The 17,025-nt window shown below is 32.1% G+C and overlaps 1 protein-coding gene across 1 annotated transcript; it reads right to left on the reverse strand.

Annotated features, from left to right (window-relative positions):
- On the reverse strand, positions 1–15,516 carry Noc3 (Nucleolar complex protein 3). Its single transcript, XM_072534293.1, has 12 exons — positions 15,378–15,516; positions 15,058–15,320; positions 14,091–14,260; positions 13,496–13,873; positions 13,217–13,350; positions 12,963–13,163; positions 10,948–11,133; positions 9,997–10,178; positions 9,781–9,945; positions 7,321–7,557; positions 344–565; positions 1–217 (listed from the first exon to the last, which is right to left on the reverse strand). The coding sequence occupies exons 1-12, from the start codon at positions 15,384–15,386 to the stop codon at positions 22–24; spliced, it is 2,343 nt and encodes a 780-aa protein (XP_072390394.1). The 5' UTR covers positions 15,387–15,516; the 3' UTR covers positions 1–21.
- Positions 15,517–17,025: the final 1,509 nt, after the last annotated feature.

Below are 17,025 nucleotides of genomic sequence, written 5' to 3' on the forward strand. Positions count from 1 at the left end.
TTTATATTATAAACAATATATTCACAAACTATTAATCCAGAATAATTTCCTTTGAGTAGGTCTTCGTAAACATTGTCTACATTCTTCCTCAAACGTACTGTCAGCGAAAAATATATGTTTTGACTTGGTTTTTGGCTGTTCCTTTTTGGGTGGAGGTACAGGAGGATTAAATGCCATTTCGGACATGTCAAAATCTATGTACAATTGATCTGGTGCACTAAAAAACAATAGTAAAATATATAATCGTTAAACTAAACAATAAAAACTTTCAAAATAGAATGGTCAAAATTTTTGTCATAAAAAATGTATTATTACATATATTTTAGAAGTATTGAGCTTTTACCTCTTGGCGTATTCCCCTGGGAGACTTCCTTCGCCGGTTGAGGGAGCCCCGCTTGCAATATTTCTACCAAATTTACTAACGATCGGGTGGTAATGTTTTGATAATAACATTAGCTCGTATAATGCGCTACTCGAAGCATTAGAATATTCTGGATCGTCAATTTCTGGATCGTATTTTCCTTCTCCTGTTGACGGATCAAGGTCCAATAAAATATCGGTTGATCTATAAAGTAAAAGAAGACAGTAAAACAATAATGCGAATAATGATGTCATATTCATCATCATGCTGACTAAATTTGTAACATGCAACATTTTATTTTCAAAATAGTGTTTTATTGGCTTTACACACTAATTACAACAATATACTGCTGGTTTTAAATTCAGTGGTGAGCACTTCCGCTAAATATTTTATCGCGTACGCAATAGAGCCAGCTATGTAGTGGTGTGCAATATGAAACAATTTGAGAACATTTTATATTGTTCAATATAAAAAAATAAGATTGTTTTATCTTTAAAACCGTAATTATATAATCATTAGCGACATACAAAAAACTGATAGTATAGTAGCCTCGTATTTCCGTGAGACTGTGTAAAAATATATGTATATCGATACCCTAATGCTGATAGGTCGTAACCCAATTTTAGAAAATTTTACAAGAAGCACAAAAAACTGTATAGCATAATTATAAAAGATTGCTTGTGTAATGTTTTCTTAAATAAATAATTATGTAATGGCTACTAAGTGAGTTTATTGTAAAAATATAAATTTGTTTAATTTTGATCAGGATTCTAAGGGATACGACATATTGTAACCAACGTCATGGCGGCTTACGAGTATATCGAACTCTTAGAAAATGTAGTAAGTTATTATAACTCAAGGTGTTCTCATAAAAGTGTGGTTTACGTCATTTTAAATCATAATCCTTATTTTTTTATTTTTATTAGTTTCAAATAAAAACAGATACAAATGTGTGTTTACTTTAAATAAAATGTAGCAAACTAAGCGAATACCATTTAAACAACGTTACAGTTAACATTTTTAGAAATAATTAAAATAAAATAACTGAATAATAAGTTTAAATCTTGGCTTTCTTTTTTTGATTTTTGTTATTGCCTTTGGTGATTAAGTCTTCGTGAGGCAGCGTATCATAGAAGTAGTGCACATCTGCAGGTAATACAGACTTTAGATCTTGAAGGCCCTTCCATTTCTTTGTGGTTATTTTTAATCTATTCGAATAAAGTTGATCGTAAACCAAATCGTGATTGACGGTGTTCTTTCTCTGAGGAAGGAGTTCATATTTTTGATCATGGGCCACTTTGTATAATATATCCCCATTTGGTAGGTATTTTAAGCCTCTAAGATCTGTTACCTTCAAGTCTCCTTTTGATTTACCTGGACGAATTGAGCTGTAGCGAAAGTTTTTAGAGTCATTGTAGTTTAGAAAAAAAGTGTGGGTGAGATAGGATACTTCCAAAGGTGCAGGATTCTCCTGCCTTCTGATATTACCGAAATATAGTCTGAGGGTAGGAATATTTGCCGATTATTTAGTCTTCGTTCTATAAGACTGTGGGTAGAGTCACACTCCATCTGAGTGTGGCCTCTTTCTAGAAATTTTTGCTCAATCTCGACTTCATACTTGGAAGCTAAAACCGATAAACCATTCGCAAGGACGACATTCCTATTCTGATAACCACAGCCATCCGAGAATATTATAACATTTTTCTTTTCAAAGGTCAAATATTGTTCTAGATGTTTTATTAAACACGTAGTGAATACAGATGGATCAAGGTCTGCCTCAGTCTCATTCCAAACGAAATTCATGCTGCGATGGTTTTCCAAGTTATGTACTGTAAAGTTATGTACTTGTAGCTTTGTTTTATAGTACAAAGAACTAGCCTGTAACACCGGACACAATTTGACTGTCTGCACATCAACGACAAAACAGTAAATTTCTTTATGGATGGCTCTGGTTTTATCGGTTTCTTTTTCGACGCGTGCTAGGTCTTTTGCTCTAATGTGGGATGCGTATTGTTCATCTGTAACCTGTTTCATCTTGTAAGATGAACATATATCACATTGGTCCTTGCGTGGTTTAAACAATGCTAAATTCATTTCGTTAAATTCTGTAGAGAATTTACAATTTGATAATGGTACCTCCCTGTCTTTACATTGATCTTTATAAAGATTATATACTTCAGTTTTCGATTTGAAATTATGTTCCAGGTATAACTTTCCAGTAGACTTGCGGCAATAGTGGCTCTCTATTTTAGGCAGCCTGTTCAGAAACTCTCGTAAATTCTGTACTCACAAAATGTCCTGTTTTGCTTTTGGTGTAGACTCTCTTTTTTCTTTGATCCTTGTTTGCATCATGTCACAACTTTCTAGAAATCCATCTTTTCGTGCCGCACTTACCCAGTTCTGTACCATCTTTTCTCCTACTCCTAGTGTGTTAAGAAACATCAATTGGCAGACTTGTAATTTATCGCCTTTTACTGCCAGAAAGTATTCGTAGGTACCACTTCGCCTGGAAGGTCCATCTACATAACATCTTTTTTTCTCCTTGTATCTAACCAAATGAGCGAAGAACATCCTTTTTTGTTCCCAGGACATTTCCCAAAATTTTAAAAATATTTCTTTTCTTAAGTTTTATGATATTGTTTGACAAAAGCGAGTCGGCGCGGTAGCTTTGCACGCTTTGCCATTCAAGCTACACTGTGGGATAAGATGAGTTGGAAGTAAACAAACAACGCGAGCGGGTTAGGACTTGTTAGAAATCGCGGGAATGGCCACCTTACTATTTTATTTAGGTTACGAGAATTTAACAGCATATAGGGATGCACGGTTGGTTGCCTTTGACACAAAAATATGAATTTTCAATTTTTTGTGAGTTACGATCTGTCAGCATTAGGCTATCGATATGTAATAAAATCATTCATTGAAAAAGTACTCTACCAGGAGTCTGTAAAATTATCAATGACTTAGATGTATAATAATATGTATAAATTTTAAGATTCCACTTGATATTAACATTCAGACGTGCCTGGTATAATGTTTTAAAATATGGGCAGTCAACCAATTAAGTTTTCATCGAACTTATGATAAGTCCACGTGGACTAACGGCCAATGAAAACATCGGATATCGCTGTTGACAAATCATAATGCATTATCTTTTGTCGGTAGCCTTATTCATACTTGGGGTAAGATTATATCAGTATTTGACTGAGCTTGTGGAGTCATGAAATATCAGGTTTCGACCGTCCAGTGTCGAAGGGACGGAGCACTTAGGTAGGCAAATTTTTATATTTTATTTTTAAATTGCGGATAAGACCAACAGATTTTTGTGAGACAAGAATATTTTTAGTATAATCATAATTGCTACAGCGTTCAGTTAAATTCAAATTTCAAATAGTGAACCGCAAGTTAGTTTGGTAGGGACTTTTTTCAGTGTTCTTTCTACGAAAAACTTTTTACATTTTACGTTTTTTACTTTTTTTGGATAAGTTTTTACGTGATTATACGTTTGATACTTTTAAAATATTGCGTCCGTGGTGCGATAATAATTCTGTAGCTGAAGAGACAATGGAACCCTCTAATCAATTGGAAGATTTACAAAGTCGTGTAGTAAAATGTAAGCGACATTTTCAATACCTTTCTGATGATGCCAAACGTATGGTAAAAAATGTTTATGAATGACTGTGTACTGAATTGTCTAAATCAGAGACAATTGCAGAAACATGTTTTTTAACCAGAGTGCCCAAAGCAACCTGCTACAAAATTATAGAAGAAACATCTTCTTCTAGACAGGAGAGAAAGGATTGTGGCAAATTCGGAAAACTAGAACCACACTTAATTGAATCTATAACTAGAACAATATACCAAATGTATGCGGCTAATATTTTTCCAACTATTGAAAGTCTTCGAAGTGAATTAGTTCGAAAGGGCGTTCTCTCGTGTTCAGCAACAACACTTCGATTATTTCTTAAAGCCAATAATTTTAAGTACAAAACTATAGACAAGCGACAGACACTAATGGAAAGTACTAGAATAATTTCTTTAAGAAACAATTATATCAGACAGATAACTGAGTATCGAAAAATGAAATGAAATATTGTTTGTTTAGATGAGACCTGGTAGGATACTCATGACACCGTGAAAAAAAGTTGGACAAATAATAACAAAAAGTGTTTCAACTCAGTACCGCCCAATAAAGGAAAAAGGATTATAATTTTACACTGCAAAGATACCAAGAATTTCTTATTCTTATTTGACAAAATTGTTATCTTCTTGTACATTTTTTAGTAAGCTGGTTTTTATACGGGGTGAGTCATAACTATTGGGACATAGACTAAGGACAGGTTATTTGGACCAAAATATTGCTATTGGGCCAAATATGCCTTAATAAAATGTTGCTGAAAAAAAAGATACAGGGTGTTAAAGTTAATTTTTGTTTTTCGTTTTTTGCTAATAGTTTCCCTGTATATTTATAAATTGCTATCAAAATTGGCACAGAGGCATAATCTTACACAAGAAATAGTATTTTATTTACAATTCCACTATCAAATACCAAACTAATAAACAAAGTTGCAACTAACGTAAGGTTTCCGTTTTGACGATAAATCAAAATTAAACACACTTTAACTTAAAAGAACTCACAAAAATTCAAACTAAATGTTCTACATGGTCTCCTCCGATTTCTATGCTTTTTCTAATTCTTTTTATAAAGGATTTTAGGACATTAAAAAAAATATTATTCTGTCCCCTTATAAGATTAGCTGCATTTTGAATGTATCTCCAAAGTTCGTCTCGTGTATTAATTTCATTGGCATAAACTAAGGACTTCATGTCCCCAAAAATAACAATCTAGCGGGTTGTACTCAGGACTTCTTGGTGGCCATTGAAAATCACTGCCTCTGCCAATACATCGTTGAGGAAATACGTCATTAAGATGATTTCTAACAGCTAATGAAAAATGAGGTGGCGCTCCATCCTGCATAAACCACATTTTTCTTCTTACATCCAGTGACAGATCATCTAAAATATCACTAAGAGTATTTTCCAAAAAGAATAAATAAGAATGTCCATTTAAATTCGGAGGAAGAACATAAGGCCCTAGTAGTTGGTCGCCTATAATGCCACACCAAATATTCAATTTAAACTCATGAAAAATGAGGTGGCGCTCCATCCTGCATAAACCACATTTTTCTTCTTACATCCAGTGACATATCATCTAAAATATCACTAAGAGTATTTGCCAAAAAGAATAAATAAGAATGTCCATTTAAATTCGGAGGAAGAACATAAGGCCCTAGTAGTTGGTCGCCTATAATGCCACACCAAATATTCAATTTAAACTCATGCTGAAAATGTCTAGCTTTAATAGCATGCGGGTTTTCTTCTTCCCAATAATGACTATTTCGCCAATTAAAAACCCCTCGTCTGGTAAAAGTTGCTTCGTCGGTGAACATAATATTCTTAATAAAGTGTCTGTCATTGCGATGTTTATTCAGAATACGTTGGCAAAACTGTAACCGTCGTGGAAGATCTGTTGGAAGTAAATTTTAAACAGGAGTGAAGTGATAAGGATGGAGGTTCTCTTTTTTTAGAATTCTAACAATAGACGACTGACTTACTCCTGTTGCTGCTGATAGATGTCGTGAACTTATTTCAGGATTTTCATCTACTCGAACCAAAAGTTCATCTTCTTGATTAGGTGTGATTTGTTTCGGTCGACCACCCCGATTTTTAGTGTGAAATGACCCAGTTTCACCTAAACTACGATATAATCTTACAAAAGTTTTGTGATTTGGTTGCCTTCGAGGCAACCAACGAGGTTGTGATGAGGCATTTCAATCAAAAAAAGTAATGATTACTTTTAAAAAATGCAACATTACACTACACTGTCACATCAAAAATAATTTACTCTGAACAAATGACATTTACCAACAACAATTATCTGACAGTCCAAAGCATACTTTTCATAAATGAAATAATATTTGAAATCCTTTTTTAAGACTCTAAGCAGTTCGACTGCGTTTTTATCGAAAACGGTTGAAATTATCATGTTTAAACAAGAGTACCAATTTTACGTAAAAATTATGTTTACGTCATATTTTCTAATAAAAATTACTAAAAAGTTTCATCAGAAAAAGTTTAGACTCAATTTGATCATTAGGAATGATCCACGTGGCGCCCTTTATGACAAAACGTAAAATTGTAAATAAAATACTATTTCTTGTCTAAGATTATGCCTCTGTGCCAATTTTGATAGCAATTTATAAATATACAGGGAAACTATTAGCAAAAACGAAAATTAACTTACACCCTTAAATACACCCTGTATATTTTTTCTCAGCAACATTTTATTAAGGCATATTTGGCCCAATAGCCATATTTTGGTCCAAATAACCTGTCCTTAGTCTATGTCCCAATAGTTATGACTCACCCTGTATACATAGAAAAAATTTTAAAAATCTTAATGTAAACATATTCAATATATAAGAATATTGAAAAACTACGTTTCGTTATAAATAAACTACATAATATTTTTACCTGTTGCTTGTGAAGTTTGCCGTTTGATATCTTCTAAAATAACCCCCCCTTTTTTTGTTTTATCAAAATATTTAAATACATTAAATATTATTTCACGACTTTGTCCTGATATCACGGATCTACACTTTTTATTTTCCACGATGGCAGACATTATCCAAATCACCAGTTACTTTGCAAATACAGACACAAGAAGCAAACAATTAAGTACATCCGTGCATGTACAATCGTTACTGACAACTAGATACGCTACTGACAGTAAGCCAGAATAAGGTTTAAAGTGTAAGTCTGCGTGTCGACTCTTAAGTAAACGAAATCCGGTTTGTGCGCTGGTTTGTCAGATTTGGCGCCACTGTATACAATTATCTAACCGCTTAATTTTTTTTATTACAATATGACCATTTTTTGTCTTTTTCCAAACGTTTACTTACCTCGACAACTGCATTATGGTTTTTATCAAACTCAGACAACCTATTGATCCATCATGCGTTAATTGCAAACTCAATTGAGCCAATCTTTTCGTAAATCCCAACATTCTTTTACTTGTAATTTTCTTCCTTCTTCTTACCAATGCTTCGTTCAGAGTTTTTATCAAAATCAATGTACTGTCTGACTTTTTCGAAGAGGCATTAATCGTGAGTAATTCCTTATAGAGATTGTTGTAAAATCTAAAACATTGAATTGGGAAACAAGAATATATTAATCTGATCTCTCTATAGTCTAGGCGGGATCTGTTTTGGATTGGACATTTTCCATAGGAAGCTATTTTTTTGCTGTAATCCCTTCAGGATGTGCCCAATATGGATAATCACGATATGCGCCAGTCGCAAACCCTGTGCTAATTTTTTTATTTAACAAAATCTGAAAACAATTGAAAATTTCTCATATTTTTGCTCCTATTTTCGTTTATAATTCGGAAAATATTGATCCTAGAGAAAAAATTGTAACAAGTTAAAAGTTTCGTTATTCAATTTTACACAATATTTCGTTAGCTAGAAATTGAAAATTTAATGTTTATTGTTGAAAAAATAGCAATAATTGGAAAAAAAAAAGTACAAAAAAAATAAGTTAATCCTTTAAATGTTTTCGACTTTCTAAACTTGACTTACAAGCTCCATATTCCGCCTAGAAAAACCTTTTAATATGTTTAAAACGTATGCTAAATTTTGTTGAGGATAGATTTTGCATAATAATTTTGCAATCCAGCCTACTGGAAAAATAATCGCAAATTTTCAAATTTATTGTAGGCCCTAAATAAGGCCCTCAGATAGTTGCAAATTTTTTTACACTTAAAGGAAGGCTCAAACTTTAAAACGCTTTTTGTAAAATTCAAATCGGTTCACTAGGAGAGCCTAGAAAATTTTTTAAAGTTTTAAACATTTTTTATATAAATTAGGCTTATAAACAAATTGAATAACTTTACGAGCTTTAAACATTTCAATTTCAAAATGTATACACTTAGAGAACATTAAAAGACGCTTCTTTAAAAATAAAGATACATTCGGCTTACTGGTTGCCGAAGGTCAAAGTTGGCATACATTTGCCGTGTAACCATAAGTGATAGAGGGCTCGTTTTTAAACAAATACCCTCGTCTTGTCATGTACTTTTTATATCAAAAGTTTTACGTAATGCGCTTCATGGCAACATCCATAAAAAAGACAAATAAAAAACCTTTTTCGCGTAAAATGTCGCTCGGAATGCATGAGAGGTGGTGGTGGGGAACATTCACTCGAAATGTGAATCGGCGAGTTCAAAATCATAGCGCGCGCTAAAAATTGCATTATCTCGGCTTCTTGTTAACCAATTTTGCTCTTTTTTTTTTGAATCGCTGTTTCGGACGACAAGGATTTCAAATATCATATTTTCAAATACCATTTTTAATTGCAAATTAGGAAATTTGCAATAAACAATTGTATGTTAAACAAGTAATTGCATTTTTTCTTCATGCATTTTTTTTAGCTTGCAATTTATACATTGAAGTAAATTGTTACTTTTAGTAAACAAATATGTATTTATAAATTGTTAATAAATAATTTAAATTGTTAAAACAAAGGCGAACGAAAAAAAAAAATTTTTTTTCATAAATAAACTTTATTTTGACTCAATTTTCAATAATATTTTTTTTAAAGTCTTTTTCTTTTTTTGGAAGGATATGTTTAAAGCTCGTAAAGTTATTCAATTTGTTTATAAGCCTAAAAAATGTTTAAAAAAATTTCTAGGCTCTCCTAGTGAACCGATTTGAATTTTACAAAAAGCGTTTAAAAGTTTGAGCGTTTCTTTATATGTAAAAAAATTTGCAACTATCTGAGAGGCTTATTTACGGCCTACTATGAATTTGAAAATTTGCGATTTTTTTCCAATAGGCTGGATTGCAAAATTATTATGCAAAACCTATGAGACCGATCTTAACAAAATTTAGCACACGTTTTAAACATATTAAAAGGTTTTCTAGGCGGAATATGGAGCTTGTAAGTCAAGTTTAGAAAGTCGAAAACATTTAAAGGATTAACTTCATTTTTTTGTACTTTTTTTTCCAATTATTGCTATTTTTTCAACAATAAACATTAAATTTTCAATTTCTAGCTAACGAAATATTGTGTAAAATTGAATAACGAAACTTTTAACTTGTTATAATTTTTTTCTAGGATCAATGTTTTCCGAATTATAAACGAAAATAGGGCCAAAAAAATGAGAAATTTTCAATTGTTTTCAGATTTTGTTAAATAAAAAATTTAGCACAGGGTTTGCGACTGGCGCATATCGTAATTATCGATATTGGGCACATCCTGAAGGGATTCCAGCAAAAAAATAGCTTCCTATGGAAAATGTCCATTATGGTCTGAATTTCTACAGATCTCGCCTAGTCTACTATTAATATAAAATCATTTACCTGAGTGGGTCAAGATTTAAGGCTTCTCCTTGACCACCTAAAATAGCAAAGACTGTTTGAATACAATGCAACTGTTCCCTATATCCTAACCAATCTTCTTTGAGAAGATTATCCAAGACATTGACTATGTCTACATAATATTCTAAATTTATACAATGTGCGTACCTAAAAATTGTTTAGTTTAATATTATACATAAAGTTGAAAAACTAACTCACTTTGCCAACCCTTCTAAACAAACACCCAAAATTTTTGTGTCGCTGGAGGTCTTCAAGATCCGAAAATAAACATTGAATATTATTTTTGTTATTTCCGTCAAATTTTTCTGCTTCACTTGTTTATTTTCTTCGGCTTTGGTTTCCATAAGTTCCTTCTCAACCTCCTTCAACTTTTTCTTTCTCTAAAAAATTATAAAAAGCCTGTCAAGAAGTTAATCAATCATATTTAAATTAGAGATTATTATTATTATTCTATAACAAATGAGGGCAGAGGAGCGAGATCCTATTATACCCAAAAAACAAAGAAAAATATCCTTATAAAACTAATACCAATTATGAAGTTACAATTAAGTACATCGTAAAAAAATTGTGAAACAATAAATAAATATTGCGGTCCTAAAATAACACAATCCTATAAATAAAATAAACCGCTATCAAGTTTTTTAAAAATGTTAACACTAGTTGCTGATACGGTGTCTTGATCCAAATTGTTCCAGATATTAAATATTCTATTTGACAAGAAGTTCACCCTAGACCTTGCAGTAGTTTGTTCCCTCTTTAATTTGTAACGATGACGTCACAAAAAATTAAAACAAAGGAAGATCAATGAATTTTTTGTAAATAAAAACTAATGCTCGCGTAAATCATATAGGGTGTAAATATAGTAAGTTATCATTTCACATTAGTTTTATTAACCTTATTATATTTCCGGATTATCCGGATTTTCGATTTACCGGATCGCTTCCGGTCCCAGTTAGCCGGTTAAACGAGGTTGTACTGTATAGTTGAAAGTATTGCCCTCTAAGTATGGCTCCGAAGTTTGGAATGTATCAAAGGCTAACAGAAACAACCTTTTAGCAATGGAAATGGATTTATGAAGAGGAGTTGTCGAAGATTAAGATTTGAAAGAATTCGAAAAAAGTCATAAACATTAAATATAAATAAGCTTACCTTCCTTTCTTTTTTTGACATCTGCAATAATCTAGATTTATGTGACATCAACTTTTTCTGCTTCATATCTTGTTCTTTTTCTTGATCCAAATTAACATCTCTTAGATTTAATACTAAGAACACTTCAAGCATATCTACATGCACATGCAAATGATTCTTTAAGTAATTATTTATAATTCTAAGAATCTAAAAAAAGTAATTATGTAAATGATCTTTGTACTATTATTAATAACAAATGTCAGGAAAGTACTTGGAATATGAAAGATCTGTTATAGCATATTATTGCAATGAGTCTTTTAATATAAAATATATCATACACAATGGTCGGAGCAAAAGAATTACATGACTAGTTACTTATTTTCAGAAGCAAAATAACTGGCAAAAGAAAGAGACAGGAATACTTAACAACATGGCATAAGCTCTCACATCTTTAGAAAAGATAAAGGACAAAGGAGGAGGAAGTACCTACTTGTACTTGACCGAGTTTTCTAGCTTAATTCCTGTTAAAATTCGATTCTGTCAAGGAGAGAAAATACGAAAAATAAGCACAAAAATATCGAAAATTTATAATATTAACAGGAATAGATTAATCACAGGTTTATATTAGAAACTTAAAATTGTTTCTAAAGATCACAACATTTTTTTTTATTATGACACAATCTTTAGCAATCAAAACACAAATAAAGTTCTATAAGCTAATTTGCTGGCTGCGGAGCAAGGGGCTCCTGTTGGCGTGGTGAGGTCTTCTCCAGTGACAAGACCACTTTAACCGGTTTTCAGGTCAGCTGGCCAGTTCCTTTTAAGTCTCCTATTGGCATGGTGTTGTAGCAGAGATTGGAGTAAGGGGTTACTATGTGATTCCAGTGCTTCATAGTGCTTCGTGCTGTATTTAGTGATTACATCCTGTACGAATGGGATTCTTAGGTCTTCATGAAGTGTTAGGTTTGACACATACCAAGGTGCATCAGCTATCGTTCTGAGTATTTTTGATTGGCACCTTTGAATTATGGCTGTGTTTGACTTGCTCACATATCCCCAGATTTGGATTCCATATGTCCAGATAGGTTTTATGATGGTTTTGTATACAAGGATTTTGTTTTCAAGGCTCAGTTTCGATTTCCTGCCTACTAACCAGTTTAGATCTTTCATTCTTAGGTCAATTTGTTTCTGCTTTTTAAGAATATGTTCTTTCCAGGTGAGTTTTGGGTCAAGATGTATTCCTAGGTATTTAGTGCTAGAGGATTGGGGAAGTTGGATATTATTAAGTGAAACTGGGGGACACGGGTTTCTTCTCAAGGTAAAAGTCACTTGGACTGATTTTGTTTCATTCATTTTAATTCTCCACTTGTAAGACCATGTCTCGATTTCATTCAGTTGTACCTGTAGAATGTTAGATGCTATAATTGGATTTTCGTCGGCTGCAAGGATGGCAGCATCATCTGCAAATGTGCCAGTGATGGTTTCATTAGTGGAGGGTAGATCTGCTGTGTATAGCACATATAATATTGGTGCAAGAACGCTGCCCTGTGGAACACCAGATTTTATAGGAAAATTATTGGAATTACTTTCATTCACTCTTGTTCGGAATTCTCTTCCACTTATATAGGATTTTAACAGTTTCAGGTACTTGATGGGTAAAAATTTCTTGATTTTGAAAATCAGGCCTGTGTGCCAAACCTTATCAAAGGCTTGACTAACATCTAGAAAAGCAGCTGTGCAGTAGATCACAGCAAATGAGCATGAATAATTGCCTATGGTCAATTGTTGCCTGAAATTACTTTCAGTTTTATATAGCATTAAAAGGATTTGGCGTATAAGATTTGTGGTTAATTTCAAAAGCTTTGAGTAACCAAGGAGAGGAAGTTAGGATGTTTGAGGGGAAGAGGACAGGCATTAAGGTTCAAAGCTCTATTTTTTTAAATATGTAATTTTTATTGTATAATATTAAAGTTTACTCAACAAAATAATGATTTTATTAGTATTTATTTTTAATTTCAATAATATAATAAAATTACCTTTAAGGTTATTTCATCTTTTTTATCTTCTTTAAACACTGTCTTAATGGATGTTTTAACCAGTTCTCTAACAGATTTATCACGGTTATTTAAAAATGGAACTACAGCTTGGGCAATATTCTGTGAAAAATTAAAATATGGATGTGTAATTAACAATTCGCACATCGCTTGTATTGCCAATACTCCTAATGTTAATTCTTCCTGAAATACATATATTTTAAAGTCACTGCATTTGTCATTCAAATAATACTTACTTCTGATCTTTTGCGTGTATCTCCTCTTTTTTTAAACAACACTAAAGCATACTTTTCTAGTTTCTGTAGAAATTTTTTGTAATATAGCAGGAGATTTTCTTCATATTTCTGCAGCTTTAATGTATCCTTTTTCACTGCAATGTAAAATTGTATACAATTTAATGTTATCATAAATGAAAATAATATATTTGAGGCAGTCAGGAACAAAACTTTAAATTAAAAAAAAAACAAAATTATCACAAACAAACCATTTTAAAATACGATTTATTATTTACTTACATTTAACTCCATCTGGCATCAAATTTTTGATCTCATATGATGGTAATATATCCTTGAACACTTCCAACAAAGATATAGTAATCAATTTTTTAACTGTTATGTAAAGTTGTGCAGCTTCTTCATCCATCAAGGACAGCAACGTTCTTAAATTCAAGACCTTCTCCTCTGGGTTTTCTAGTAAACCAGAACTTAATGTTCCAATGTGAATTTTCATTTTGTTTATGACTTCATTTCTTTTTGCTAATAGTTGAGCTGCTGAAATTGGTTCACCTGTATCAAATTCTGTAGATTCGAGAGAGTAATTGTTTTCTTCAGGTTCAGCTTCTTCAGTTACCTCTTCTTCATTATTGATATCTGAAGCTTCTTCATCTTGATCATCTAAATTTAAAAAAAGAAGCATTATATTATATTTTGGAATTCAGAAGATGTATACATGATTCCAATTTTTTTACAAAATATGTTTCTATATATCTAAAAAGTAGTTGAATAAGTGTTATCAATGATATTCAAAAACTACAATTGTAAAAATTAAAAAAATAATATAGTTACATCCAAATCTATCTGAATAGTATCTAATTTTTATGTTTTCACCTACCTTGGATCAGTTCCAAAGTTTGCATAGGAATTATACCCCTTTTTGTCTTGATAGGTAGCAAATTCTTAACTTGTTTATCAGTTTCGCCTTCATCTAGTTGTGCTTCATATTGATTTTCTAAAGAATCATCATCATTTAGTTTCCTCTTCTTTGATTTTGGACCTTCCGATCTACAGTACATACAATTTTAGTGACTACATTTACATTTACATTGTAAATGTGGATATAATAGGGACAAAAGAATTTCAACAACAAAACTGTTAAAATACTTGAAATAACACTTGGAGAGAAAAGTTCTCAATTTAGTAATAGAGTCCTCCCAGTGACCTGCAACCCATACCACTATGATAGCGTCATGTTCTGTCAGTTGGTTGAATTCTTTTAGGCATTATCACTCTATCCTAGAGTCTACATTAGGGCTTCTAAGGTTCTAAGAGCCTTCATTATCTGTGCATATATTGATCTGCTAAGATTGCATACATCTCTGCAACAGACATATTATTTTTTTAGTGGAATAGAAATATTTACATTTCCTCCTCCACTACTGTATATTATTACAGCCAACCGTTCTGTAGTTTTGAGACCTGTCTTTGTATCAAGTACACTGTAGTCTGTATAGTGTGTTTCATTCATCCTACCTCTCCTGTGGGCCGTTGTCCACTTAGAAATGTAATTTAGGCATAAAACATTGTTATTTATTTACTGTTATTTACTAAGCATGTATTTATCGTGAGATAAAAAATGTAACGTGAGACTTAAGTATCCAAAGTGGCTTAGAACACTACAGTTGAAAACTAGTAATAATTATACAGGACTGAACGCTCAGAATGAAAGAGAAATCAAGATAAATATGGTTAGGAAAATATTACAGATTAAATGATTAAAGAACAGACCACAGAACATATTGTTCTGAAGCTATTTTCTTGTGGCATCTTAAGAACATAGTTAAGCTTAAGTTGTGACTTACTTAGAAACTTTTATTTTATTAAATAAATTATAGGATCTGTTAGCAATAGCATTTTTGAGAAAACTAATGTCATCTTCATCTACCATCTGCAACAAATCCTCTCCTTGGTCACTTTCTTCTGAGTTGTCCTCAACTGGCTTAGGCTTTTGAATTTTGGGGACTTCTTTTGGTTTGGGCTTTTTGGAAAGTTTTTGTTTTTTGGGGCCATGTTTAGCAAATTTGACATTTTTGTGACTTTTTTTACTTTTAGCTAAAGTTCCTTTCTAAAAAGTTAATTACAAAAATATTAAATATTTACTTTTAATTCTTTAACTTCTTACCACAACCATTTTTATTTTAGTTTAAATTATTTATATCCATATAAAAAACAGGCACGTTTATGTTTATCTTGATAATAACCTCACTTTTTGTTTATATAACCTAACCTAATCAGTGGTGACTTTAACCACATAAAAAACTAGCCACATTTGGAAATAATTCATGCACCTTGGAACGAATCTTGCTACGATTATGTACACTGTACCTGTACACTGTGGTCTTTCCTTGTCTAAGCTGTGGTCCAACAGTACTTGTTATTAGGACCATTTCAACATCATACATACGAACCGTTACCTACATTTATATACAAACTAACATCAGTCGAATTTTTTATGCTCTTTGTCAACCTAAAACGTTGTGCTCTAATAGCATCTCTAGATCTTGTATCGTGATCATGGACGTTGGAGTTTATGTTAAACTTATCTTTTTTGGCATGAATTTCAATCAGCGTCTCATATATAGGCTGTACCTCGGAAATTTAGTGTTTCCACAGAAAATGACATCCAGATTCATGATCAACAACCCCAAAAATACCAAATTTTATCAAATAGGCGGAGCAGAACTTCTGTAAAAAACCCTAATTTCCAACTGTAAGTAACTTAGATATGAAGAACATAGAAATATTTACCAAAACAAAATGTACCTAATATTATTCATTTTCTAAATTATCAACATTACGTTTTTTCATTAAATCAACATACTCTCTAAGAATTGCAGTTCTATTCTCCCTGTCAATTAACTTTTTCTTTTCAATTTCTAATTTTTCTTTCTCGTGCATCCCTCCTTTGATAAAAAGATTTTAAATCATTTTTAATTTCCAACAAAATGTCGTTTCTTTTTACATATGCTGGACTCTGCACCCTTTTTCGTTTTAGTGACGTCTTTGGTGTAGTGTTACTTTCTTTATATTTCTTTGCTGGATGATCTTCACTCGTACGACTATGAGAAGGTTGTATGTTATCAACTTCCAGATTTCGACTATGGGAAGGTTGTATATCCTTAACTTCAGGAATTGATATTTGGTTATCAGGAAAAGGAACAGAAAGTTGTTGATCTTCACGGCTCTCAACTCTGCATTCTACCCTTGAACTAGAAGAAAGCAAAATGGTAGGGTATACATTTTTATTTTTTCAAAAATATCGTCCATTTCTTCTTGATACTCAAATACCTTTCGACCCCTACCAGTTTGACTGTTATTCGTTACTATTTTTTTGTAACTCCTTTCTAGTACTCTGAATTTATTTTCACATTTATTAGGAGCAATTATTATTTCAAATTCATTGGAAAGATCTCGAGCAATGACCTCCCAAAGTTTTTTAATATTTCTTATTTCGTAAGAACCTACTCTGTCTCTATATTTTTGTAAAATTCCAGCAGCTTTAGGATCTTCTCTCGAGTAAAAAAATTATCTGTCTTGACTTCGCTGCCTTTATCAGAGAACAACCCAACACAGAGAAGCGACAGTCCTTTGAAGTTACGTGGCCAAGCCGCCAATGACAGCTAACAACCAGAAAATTAATAGTCAGTGGGCATATCACACAATATAAATTCTTAAGAGCGTAGGCGCAAAATTTCGGGCCAATGTTTTTTAAATGCATTCATTTTTTCCGAATCCTGAAAAAACTAATAAGTATTTTTGAAAAATTTAAA

Source organism: Diabrotica undecimpunctata, chromosome 6, assembly GCF_040954645.1.
Source record: "Diabrotica undecimpunctata isolate CICGRU chromosome 6, icDiaUnde3, whole genome shotgun sequence".
Classification (NCBI taxonomy): domain Eukaryota; kingdom Metazoa; phylum Arthropoda; class Insecta; order Coleoptera; family Chrysomelidae; genus Diabrotica; species Diabrotica undecimpunctata.

Excerpts from the sequence above, each read along its gene's own strand:
- Noc3 (XM_072534293.1), bottom strand. Across the intron at positions 14,261-15,057 it reads AATAAAATAAAAGTTTCTAA|ATCGGAAGGTCCAAAATCAA; the intron begins GTAAGTCACAAC and ends TATGTACTGTAG. Across the intron at positions 10,179-10,947 it reads TGTCAAAAAAAGAAAGGAAG|AGAAAGAAAAAGTTGAAGGA; the intron begins GTAAGCTTATTT and ends ATAATTTTTTAG.